Source organism: Condylura cristata, unplaced genomic scaffold (assembly GCF_000260355.1).
Source record: "Condylura cristata isolate star-nosed mole 26May11 unplaced genomic scaffold, ConCri1.0 scaffold00025, whole genome shotgun sequence".
NCBI lineage: Eukaryota > Metazoa > Chordata > Mammalia > Eulipotyphla > Talpidae > Condylura > Condylura cristata.
In genome coordinates, this window is record NW_004567126.1 from 19840422 (window position 1) to 19852213 (window position 11792).

At 44.9% G+C, this 11792-nt stretch overlaps 1 protein-coding gene and 1 pseudogene across 1 annotated transcript in view; one reads left to right on the plus strand and one right to left on the minus strand.

Annotated features, from left to right (window-relative positions):
- Nucleotides 1–2328: 2328 nt before the first annotated feature.
- Nucleotides 2329–2895, minus strand: LOC101634788 (annotated as a pseudogene).
- Nucleotides 2896–8773: 5878 nt separating this feature from the next.
- AMICA1 (adhesion molecule, interacts with CXADR antigen 1) overlaps nucleotides 8774–11792 on the plus strand; it is a 17308-nt gene continuing 14289 nt past the window's right edge. The window contains exons 1-3 of the mRNA XM_012729487.1: nucleotides 8774–8804; nucleotides 9503–9657; nucleotides 11464–11689. Of these exons, the coding sequence (XP_012584941.1) occupies nucleotides 9577–9657; nucleotides 11464–11689 (307 nt within the window). The 5' untranslated portion in view covers nucleotides 8774–8804; nucleotides 9503–9576. The remainder of the gene's footprint in view (nucleotides 8805–9502; nucleotides 9658–11463; nucleotides 11690–11792) is intronic.

Genomic DNA, 11792 nt, shown 5'->3' on the forward strand with positions numbered 1-11792 from the left:
TTTGTACCTTGAAATAAGTCATGGTGGGAATATAGTTACCAACTTACCACTTCTCAAGAACTTAGTCTTTAAGAAGAGCCAGCATTCAACAACTTTCAAGTGACACAGGACCAGTTCCAAAACACAAACATGCCCATGTGTCAGTCAAGCCAGCTCAGCCAGGCTGATGACATGCAGGCTGAGAACACATACATTGAAGTGGTAAGGTATGAGCTGAACTACTTGCAGAAGACTTGACTACTTTTTTTTTTTTTTTTTCTTTAAGATTATTTTAATAAAGTATCATTCCCTTTTATTTTGCTTTTAGTCAGAGCCTTGACTTCTTAACTAAGATGTCTGAATCACCCTAGGAAATCTTGGGGGAAAAAATTGCTACCTGTAGTCTGGAAATGCTGATGTTCATATGGCCAAAGGACATCTACAAGTTTAGTGGTAAGTTGACAGTTGGGAGAAAAAAGAGAAGAGATTGTTGTAGTTTAAATATATAACAATGTTTTGTGTTAATCTTAAATTTATTATATTTTTTTTAGTAGGAGACTGATTTCTTTCCTGATGAATCGAGATCCCAAGAGATCTTGTGGGGGCTGGATGTGAAGTTCTCGTCAGTGGATTGAATTGACTACCTCTTTTTAGAATAAACATGTAAAAAAAATATCTGGATAGTAGGCCAGATGACTGAAATGAGAACTTGATTTAGAGGTTCCTGTTTGTGTGTCTGCAGCTACTCAGAACGCATATTTGGTTGGCTGAGACTAACCATCTGCTGGCGGAAGCCTCTTCAGTAGGACCTAGGAGCTGCGTGTAGTGGCTGGGGGAGTCTCGAGTGGTGCTTCTCCTGGCGCAGTCTCATCTTGGGTAAGCAATTACTCTGTATTTCTTAAATAGTGATGTGAACTTTTCTCCCTCAGAAGAAATCTGGTTGTGAAGGTTTAATGAAGGCACTCCTTTTGGGTGGCGAGGTCATACCAAAACTCAGCCTCACAGGACAGTTGGAATAGCCTAGTGGAAACAGTTTTCATTTCTGTAGTGTGGAGTAACTTCTGTTATAATCCTCAGAGAAAAGAGGAATGAGGTTTGTTCTCCATGAATAGTGAGTGGTGATGGTGGGGGTGATGATGACAAGGTCTTTGCTTTTAGTCAACTGTGGCTTTAGATAGGGCAATGACTAGCTGCTGTAGAACACATGGCAGGTCTGTTCCTTCACTGTTTTTCATCTTCCAACCCTAGACATACTTGTGTTTAACCTTAGGAAGTCAGGGACTTACACCTCCTGAGAGAACTAGGCTATTGTCCATGCTTGTCACTCCCGCTCCATAACCCTGACCTCCAGAAATACTGATGTTGGATGGTTTAGGTATAACCCAGTCTGACGAAGGAATAAGATGACTTCCATTGTTCCCTTCAAATAGAGAGTTGTGAGGTAGGATCTAAACTATGTCACAAGGAGCCACAGAAGCTCACTGCCTACATTAATTGGTCTTAGAAAGAAAAACAAGGACACATTTTAAGAGGCTCATGCTTCAGAGTGGCTATGTGGACCCATACACCTGAAGACACCTGTGATCCTGGAGTCCATGGCAGTGTAAGCAGAGGGGTCTCAGCATTCAGGCTGGGGAAGGGTAAGCCAGTGTTAGCTCAGTGCCTACTGGGACAAGCTTTTTCATTGAGAGGTGGCCCCTCACCCTTATTTTGTCTTGTAATATTGAAATATTTGGGGTCACTTTCACATCCTGTGTGGCAGTCTCATTGTCATAAATTTCCTTTTGAAAGATTTTTGTTCTGTTATAATTTTGCCAAGGATAACAGTTCTCCTATTCTAATGACAGGAAGGTAATTTACAGTATTGATAGGAGTATTTACAGGAGTGATAGGAGATACTTGTTGGGGGTTATATTATGAGAGCCTTGAGTTCAGGCCAAAACTTATGAGATACAGAGTTATCTGGAGAAGGAAGAAGGGTAAAAGTGCAAAATTTACTTATTCCTTTAAGATTCATTTATTTATGCATATAAGAACTGGGGTGTAAACCAGAGGTGGAGGGGGTGCGGTGAGAGGATTCACCAGAGGCAGAATGGGGAGCAAAACCAGCAGATCTGAAATACACTGCTGAGGGGAGCAGCGGGCAGGACAGGAGAGGTCTGCTGCGGCTCCCTGGTCAAGGATTGAACTTTGCTTCAGTGGCTTCAGATAGTTTCATAGTGCTAAGTTTAACCTCTGCACCACCAGGGAGGCCCCAAAGTGCAAAGTTTAAATGGAGTCTATTTTTATCAAGGTACATCTGGATGGTTTGATTAGTTTTTATTTTTTGACACTGGCAGAAGAGACCGCTTATTTTTTATGTACAGAAGATGCCACAACACTCACTCGGCCCAGTTTTGTGGTGGTTTCTTTAGCCTTCACCTTTTACAGCTTGGCCATGCGAGTCACAGTCTTTGTACCCAGGACCCAGTGTGCCTCCCCAGTGACAACAGATGTCAGCATATCTGTCGTAGTTGGTCCTGATAACTTTCTCCGGCTCAGCCAGGACTCCCGCGTTATCCTGTGTGAAGGTACCAGTGGGACAAATCTTCCTCTGGACCAGATGCCCCAGCCTCGCCTTCCCCTTCCTTATGCAGTCAGGGATCCCCATCTTCTGACACAGCTCCATGGGGTCCATGTTATGCGCATCACGAATTTTTTTGTTCTCTACCAGGAGGGTGATGGAATGAACCCCTGCTCAAAGGACAAGTGGCCTCTTAGTGGGGACATCCCCTTTGCCAGCAAATTTCTTCTTAGCCCAGACCAGCAACCTCTGCTCTTGCTTGGTCTCTGGTCTGTACTGTGAGCCAGCTTACACAATTGAGTGACTGTTTGGGGCCCAAGGCTGAGTGAACAGGTAATGGAAGGAGACACTTTTCAGCCACTTACAGAGACTCACCCTTGGTCCCTGCAGCCTGCTTGTAGCCGGCCATTTGACAAGATGGATGAGTTCCCTTTTTGCTCTGGTTCACTTTTAAATGGTTGATATTCATCAAATACATAAAATTCACAATTTTGTTATATATATATGTGTTATACACATACACACGTATAAAACTCTGAATATGTGGATGTTTGATAAAAATTACTAATTAGGAAAATGAAATTTGCTAGGTGTTAATAAGTTTGTGGTGAGTGGTTAATGACCTGCTAGGTGTTAATAACTCATGACAAGTGGCTACTGGGCTGTCATCCTGGGTCATTGGGCTGGCTCTGGAGATAGAATGACAGATGGGCATAGCTCTTGGCTTCAGTGAGCTTGTAGTCGAAGGATGAGGGTGGAGGCTAAGACTTCAATCAAATGGGCATAAAAAAATAGGCAATTAGAAATTGTGGTAGCTGCCCTGAAGAAAAGCTAAGTGTGACTATTAAAACATGTCTGATCTGAGAAGAGTGGTTCAGGAGAGGTTTCTCTGAGGAAATGACATTTAACTTGAGATCTGAACAGTGAGTAGGAGTTAACTGTGAAGGGGGTGGGAGATTGTTCAGTCAGGGGAGCAGATGAGTCTTGTATTGACAAATGAAATCCAGGGAAGCTTTGCTCTCAAGCCGTCACTGCTTTCATAGACATGGAAGGCAGTGCGGTGCTTCCTGGGTGTGGACCTTGGCATGCCACTTGTCATGTGTTCTGAGGCAAGTCAGTTCACCACCCTGTATCTACTTTCCTCACTGGTGAAATCTCATAGGGTTATTGCCAGGATGAAGTGGGTCCATGTGTAAAAAATCTCACCATACCTGGCATAACCTTCTCTAGTTTGTTGTATATCAATTGTTGACTTTAAGTGTGGGGCTATCAATCTCAGTGGAATTTCCACTCTTTTAAAGATGAAGCTTGGGGCATTGAGTGATTTCCCAATAATCAAAGAGTTCATTGACAAAAGGTCTGTCTCAGGAAGAGATTTAAAACATAAATTCACTGCTTTTTCAAATCAATCATTAGTTCTCCATTGATTTATACAGAATTCTAAAGGTACAATTGGGTACTTAGGTCTGATAATGGGTATCTTCTACTCATGAGATTGTTTGCACACTTCTTAGAACTGGGTGTGGCTCTGAGTGACTCATTTTGGTGATTAGATCCAGAGTCTTCAGTGGTTCCATGTTTCTCTTAAAACAGAGTGTACAGTTGCAGGACATCTAAGCTGACTTCAACTTGATGGTCATTTTATGCTACCAGCATTTTCCAGTATATACCAGGTACTTTACAGGTGCTGTAGCACAGGCATGGGGCACCCGTAGAACAAAGTGCAAGTAGACCCTGCCCTTGATGATGTAGACTTAATAGGGTTTGGTGTCAAACATGTAGTATCACTGACTTGTCTGTCAGTGGCTTGCCGCTGGGCCAGGGTGAGGGGCTAATGAATGAGAGTTGTATGCTGGATAGGAGAGGGAGTATGGCCAGAAGAATTCATTCAGCTTCAACAGGAACCTCAGATATTCCAGATATGATAAGTTAAAGTTCTGACATGCTGTAAAGGGAAGACTTTGCCATCCTTACCCATGTATGTGTGGAGTAAGGTTGGTGGCAGGGAGCAGGAGTAGAGTTATGGTGATCTTAAGAGAGAACTGGGCTTTCATTAAACTAATGTTTGGAGAAACTTAATGTGATTTAATGATCACATTTGATCCTTGCATTCTTATCCCCATGTTACAGTGAGGACATTGAGAGTAAACAAGGTCAACTGACTTCTCTGCATAATTGGGAGCTAGAGTAGGACTTCTTTGAACAGTTTGATCCTGATTTTCCAGATGGAGGATTTTATTGATTAGAATACAGATAAGGAATATCTTACGTATCATTTTTCACAATTAAAATGGTCATCGTATCTGCTGAACATCCCCCCCAGAGCCAGTTAGGGTACCACATGTTAATGCACAAAAAAGACGGTTCCTTCTAGCAGGTCCTAAGGTGGAATTGCTCCCTTGGTGGGGCGTTAGTGTCATGACTGACACCTGTCACAGTAGTAGGTAGGAACCCCAGGTGGTGGGATTGCAACTCCCTGCAGTTAAGGTCCTTGTGTTTCATTAAGAAAACTGTGTTTCATTATAAAACAGTGCATTCTTTCCCAGGAGCTAGTTGTTGATGCAGTCAAGTAAATACAGATCATGCAGAAATTTAAAAAGACTTGGGGTGGGGGGTCCCTGGTGGTGCAAGAGGTTAAACACAGCATTATGAAGCTATTCGTAGCCACTGCAGCACGAGTTCGATCCCCAACCAGGGAGGTGACCCACCCAGCAGATCTCTCCTATCTCTCCCTCTTCTTCCCTCAGCAGTGTATTTCAGTCAATCTCCTGTTCTAGTGAATCCTCTCATCCCCTGCAACTCTAGCCTGTGCTCCAGTACTTGTACACATACAATTTTAAAAAATACTTTTTTTTGCCCACCACAGTCCAATTCTTTTTTTTTTTTTTTTTAAAGATTTATTTATTTATTTGTGCATACAGAACTGGGGTACAGGCCAGAGGCTCAGGGGCGGTGAGAGGCTTCACCAGAGACAGAGTGGGGAGCAGAACAGGCAGATCTACGAAGTACACTGCTGAGGGGAGCTGCGGGTGCAAGAGGTTAAACACAGCATTATGAAGCTATTCGTAGCCACTGCAGCACGAGTTCGATCCCCAACCAGGGAGGTGACCCACCCAGCAGATCTCTCCTATCTCTCCCTCTTCTTCCCTCAGCAGTGTATTTCAGTCAATCTCCTGTTCTAGTGAATCCTCTCATCCCCTGCAACTCTAGCCTGTGCTCCAGTACTTGTACACATACAATTTTAAAAAATACTTTTTTTTGCCCACCACAGTCCAATTCTTTTTTTTTTTTTTTTTTTTAAAGATTTATTTATTTATTTGTGCATACAGAACTGGGGTACAGGCCAGAGGCTCAGGGGCGGTGAGAGGCTTCACCAGAGACAGAGTGGGGAGCAGAACAGGCAGATCTACGAAGTACACTGCTGAGGGGAGCAGCGGGCGGGTCAGGAGAGGTCTGGCTCGCCATGTGGTCTCCTCCGGGGCAGGCTGCAGGCGGGAATCGAACTCATGCGGAAGTGGCTTCAGATTCTCAGTACTGTGCTTTAACCCGCTGCACCACCAGGGAGGGCCCACAGTCCAATTCTTATTCTATCCAAACTACCTTGCCTAAAAATATTTTTAAAAAAGGGGTGGTGCACGGGTGACTTGGTGATGGGAAACCCGCGGGGACTACAATTGAGATGGAAAAAAAAAAGTAAAATGTAAAAATGTAAAATAAACTGTTATAAAATAAAAAAAAAAAGGGGGGTGGTGGTGGTTGGGGAAGCTCACTGTGGAACTTTCAGGTGGTTCCTTTTAGTCAAAGAGCTTGGTGAATGCATTAACTAAGTCGAAAATTTCCCCCTTACTTGTGTGTTTATTTTCCCACATGTCCTGAACATTCTTCAAGTTAGAAGTGGTCATTTAAGTGTAGTTGGAGAGATAAGTACACATTTCAGGCCTAGTGTCCTGTAATTTTAATTGAGAAGTAATTGACATATATCCCTGGCTACGTTGAAGGCCCACAGATTGGTGGCTTGACTCACATATATTGTGAAATGATGGCCACAACAAATTTTGAGTACCTGGCACTTTTTTGTTTGACTAGCCAGGGCTAATTTCTTGAGGGCATCCTGCAATTATCTGCTTTTTTCTTGAAAGGCCACTTTCATTTGATCTACTTTTACAGTCAGTCTATAGCAGCCCCTCAGTGGCTCTGCAGACACCCTCTATTTTGTTTCATCAGGGCACTTAACCAGCCTCTGGTATTTTCTTATTCTTACATTCACTTCTTTTTCATCCTCTCTCCCCTCACAGAACTACTCAAGCATCTCAGGGAGAGGGTGGCCGGTGGAGGGGCTCCAGTTTGTTAAATCAGTAAACTTCCCTCAACACTCCTTTCTGATTCCCCCCTCTACTTTTTTCCCTTAAGGTTGGAAGATGGAGAGGAGGACCAAGTTTTGCCCACTGAAATTCATCCTGATGCCACTTTTACTGGGTAAGTAGAAGCCAAAGGAAAAATGTAAGGGGTTTGATTTATTGTAGGACTTATTTTATTTTTTAAGATGTATTTTATTTATGCATACAGAACTGGGGTACAGTTCAGAGGTGCAGGGGCGGCAAGAGATTTACCAGAGACAGAGCGGGGAGCAGAACAGGCAGATGGACAAAGTACTCTGCTGAGGGGAGCTGCGGGCAGGTCAGGAGAGGTCTGCCGCGCCATGTGGGTCAGCAGCTGTGGCCAGTTTCGTAGTGCTGTGCTTTAACCCATTGCACCATCAGGGAGGGCCCAGACTTGTGTATTTTTAAAAACTGATTTTGTATATTTTCATTTCCCCTTGGTTTGTTGAAAACAGAAACCTTAACCTGAAACTTCACAGTTGGCCTAAAACAATGTTCTAGAAGGCTGGTAGTGGATTCTTCCTTGGAAAGCAGATGCTCCTGTTTCTATTAAGAGCAGAATGCCTTTAGGTCCTTTCTGGGTGGTCTAGGACACTCCCATGATACAAAAAATGTTATGCTTTGGCATTCCTCTATTTTAAATTGTAATCTTTAAAACTGTAATTAGACTCAGACCAGGAAATGAAATTACCAAAGAGAGTCCCAGAATCCCTGTAATTGTTTCATGTGTTAGTCACATTAAATGTACCAGTTCCTCAAATACACTGAGCCATTTCCCATCGTGAAGTGGTTTCTTTTGCCTGTCAACTCTCTTCACTTTCCCTGAGCTGTCCAGAAGGCTTCTTGTCTTTCAAGCTCTCCCTTGGCTCCACTTCCTTCTCAAAAGCATGGGTTGGCTGCCTCTTCAGAGCAGGCCAAAGTCACCCAACCGCTCAGGCTGCTTGTTGCTGCTCACCTCCTACTCTTTCTAATTTTTCTTGGTCCTTTCTCCTTTCCTGGAGATCTAGTTCTGTAGGAAGAATTAATCAGCTAGGTGATTTATTCACAGCCTTTTGTTTTCATTATTAGTAATGTTTGAACTATGACCCAAGTAATGAGTGACCCAAGCACAGACTCAGCAGAGAACATGGAAGAATTGGCTTTGCTCAAAGTCTAGGCAATGTAGAGTGTATACAACAGGCAGACACTCAAACAAACACAAATGGCCATGAAGTAGAAACACTGTTTTCATGGCAGCAGGGTTTTAATGATCTCAGAGGGCATTTAAACCTTTTCTCACAGGTCTTTGGAGCTGCCTGCAGGTTTTGGCCCTTCTGGCTGGAGAGTTCATCCAGCCTGTGGCTTGGGGCCATCTCGTGGTTTACATTTCTGTGTGGAGGAGTTTTCCTCTTCTGTGAAAGCCTTATTTTCTTCAACCATTTTTCCACAAAGCTTACCCTTCAGATATAAGTTTCTTTTTGCTTTGGATGCTGCTTTTGCTTTTTAGCAAACCTTCCTTTAATTCCACATGCAGTGCTCTTAACTAGCTTCTTGTACCTTCTAACATAACTTGTAAGGTTGCTCATTTCTTCCTTATAGGAAAATTCCAATTGTTTTTGGAGCTGATTTTGATTTCTTTCAAAATAATTCCCTCCAAAGGCTTTCGAGTTTATGTTTTCTTTTATGTCTTCCCCACTGCGTGTGCCTGCTGTTGAACAGGAAGGGAAGGCTTTTCTCTCAGGGCAACAGCTTGCATGAAAAGACTGCCACATCCCCCATTTATTCCCATATGCCATCGCTTGGCTTTCCTCTGATGTGACCTGGCCAGCTTCTGAACGTGTCTTGCTTGTTGTTTTCGTCCCTTTGTGGCAACAGAAATATCCATGTAGAGATTGTCTCTTTAGGTAAGAAGAGAATTGACTCAGCGTGCATGACGGCATGTGCAAATGCGTAGCAGCAGAAAAGCCGAGTTGATAGAAAGCCGGGGGTGAGGAGGAGAGGGATAGAGCAGAGGAAGGCAGGCACAAAGGAAGTTCAAGGGGAAAGCTGTGCTCTGTGGTGGCCTGATTGCCAGATCCGCACTACAGCCAGTGCAACTGGCAAACTCAGGGACAAGCTTTTGTAAAGGGACTGAAGGAAGGGAAAAGAGGAAGGAAAAAAAAATACCTGTAATTGGCACTTCAGATAAGGAACCAGTGCTAAACTTAGAGGAAGAGACCTTCCATTTCCTATTTATGGGGATCTAAATTCTGCTCTAAAAGGAGGGACTTTAGCTCTCTCTCTCTTTTTCTTCTTAGGAAGGTGACTGGGAGTGGGGAAGGGGGGAAACCTGGAAAAGAGGAAGGGGCTAGCTAGGAGAGGGGCCCAGTGAGCCTGTGGTGCAGCGTGACCATGGCAGGGCCGCTGCCTGAGCTGTGTGGCTAGCCGTCGGTAGTCCTCAGCACCCTGGAAATGCCATGCTGGTTTGAGTGAGGGACTATGAATACCTCACCCGTGTTAGGGCATGGGCAGAGTGAAGGTGTATAGCCCTAGGTGATTACTGGGTTTTGTTGTTGAGAAATTTGTCTAAATGATCATCTCCTCTTGCTTTTGACTTCTACAGCTTATACCTTGGACCTGAGTGATGTGATTGCTAACTCCTTCGAGCTGACTGTTCATGTAGGTGATTCAGCTCTGATGGGATGTGTTTTCCAGAGCACGGAAGAGAAGCGTGTGACCAAGGTGGACTGGATATTCTCACCAAAAGCACGTGTCACGGTAAGAAGAGGGAACGTGACTGTGCAGGAGCAGTGAGGTGCTGGCCAGTGGTGTCAGAACAGTGTGGGGAGAAGGGAATCAGGTCAGCAGGTACCACAAAATGGTGTCGCAAGAACTTGCGTTCTGGAGTTTGTCAGAATTGAGCCTCCTCCTCCTGCCTTGGCCTGTTGGTTGTATAATCAGCTGAGCAAGTTACTTAACCTCATTGACTTCAGCTCCTCTTCTTGTGAAAATGAAGGTGACTTACTAATGGTAAGCTTCAGTTTCAGCACATTGAGATGCTAAAGGGAGACATAAAGACACAAAAAGTTCTTTTAGTCCCCCCCCTCCCATTTCTGCCCTTTGTAGAGAAGCATAGGTAGGTGGGAAAGAGAAAAGGATGAGAGATAGGAAAATGTGGCATAGGCAAAAGAATGCCATCACAGTTATCTTTTGGGGTGAGTAATGGGGATATTCTTTCAGCATTCCACTGGTCACTTATATTCTGGGGAATCATCTCTTTCTCCTTCATGGATGCTGGAAGCATTGGGTAAGCAGGTAGCATGGTTGAGTAAGCATCTGTCGTGGGAGCTCCCTGAAGAGTGCGTGAAGCTTCAGCAGAGATTCTGTGGGGATAATCACACTGTTCTCAGGCTACGGGTCTGAGAACTGTCATTGGTTCATAACCTGTCTCTGGTTCTGGGTCCATCCACCCACCGCCATAAATGCAAACAGAGGGCCTTTGGTACTGCAAAAAAGGAAAAAGCTAATTTATTCTAAACCAATAAGGTAGAGGGGGAGGGAGAAAAGGTTCAGTTGCCAATCAGTGGTACCAGGTGGAGCTGTAGTTATAGGAACGGGCAGGGTATGGCGAAGGTGGCAAAGGCCCACCACCCAGCTGGGTTGCTGCTGCTTCTGCAGCCCTTCAGTGATGAGAGCAAACCTTTGGCATTGCTTCCTGTTAAAGGCTCACAAAATGGCCACTCAGCTTGCTCCCTTCCTAGCAGCCTCGTCCATCATGACGCATTCCCATTGGCTCTCTTGGGTGTCTGGACATCAGACTTGACCCCTCATCCTGGTGGGAAAAACTCTTCCATTCTCACTCAGCCTGGGAGGCTGTGCTGGCTGCTCTGAGGGTCCAGAGGCGCAGAACTCAGCTGCTCCAATAGGATGTCAGGGTCACTCATGAACTGTGTCCTAAGCAATGACATATGTCCAATAAAATGCCTGTGCTTGTAAATGAAATAGGTTGTTTTTCTAGCTCAGAGCGTGTTTTCCCTAGAATGCTATTCTCACTCAAATTTTTAGATGGCATAAGTTGAAGAATTCTCCAGGGTTTCCCCTCCCAGCCCATAAACCATTCCTGTTGACGCCTCCTCACCCCTTATGACATGATGCCTGGAGGAGGGCAGAAGCAGAAGAGGGAGGAGTGACGGCCAGCGTGCCCAGCAGTCCTGCCCCAGCCAGCCTGTGGGACTGGGTCGTGCCTTTGAATGGCATCTACTCAGGGCCATGGCAGAAAACAGTGGAGGCAAGGGATGGTTTTCAAAAGTTGTGTTTCATCTTACCTTAAACTGTAAGAAATGAACATATAGGGACCCCATCTCTCCAGATGTCTTTGTGTAACATGAGCCCCAGAGCCTTGTAAAAATTAGCGACTAGTGCCTGGCATGTGATGGTCATTAATTGGGCACCAAGTGCTACCTAATTGCTGTGATGATGATGGCGGTGACTCTGCTTGCTCACAGAACAGGATCTTTTGAATCCAGACGCCCAGGTCTGGAACCACTGACCTGAGACGTCTCTTGGCGCTGTGTCTCCCTCCAGGAGGATTACGTGCTATACTACTACTCCAACCTCAGCGTGTCTGTGGGCCGCTTCAGGAATCGTGCGCATTTGGTAGGGGACATTTTGTGCCAGGACGGTTCTCTGCTGCTCCAAAATGTGGAGGAGGCTGACCAGGGAACCTATACCTGCGAAATGCGCCTGGAGATGGAGAGTGTGGTGTTGAAACAGACCATGGTTCTGCACGTGCTCCCCGAGGAGCCCAGAGGTACTCGTGTTGCCCTGGAGATTTAGTGCAGGGAGGGAGGGGAGCTGGCTGTGGAGAGCAAATGTGGAAGAGACACGTCTCACGAAGGGTGCTTTTTTTTTTT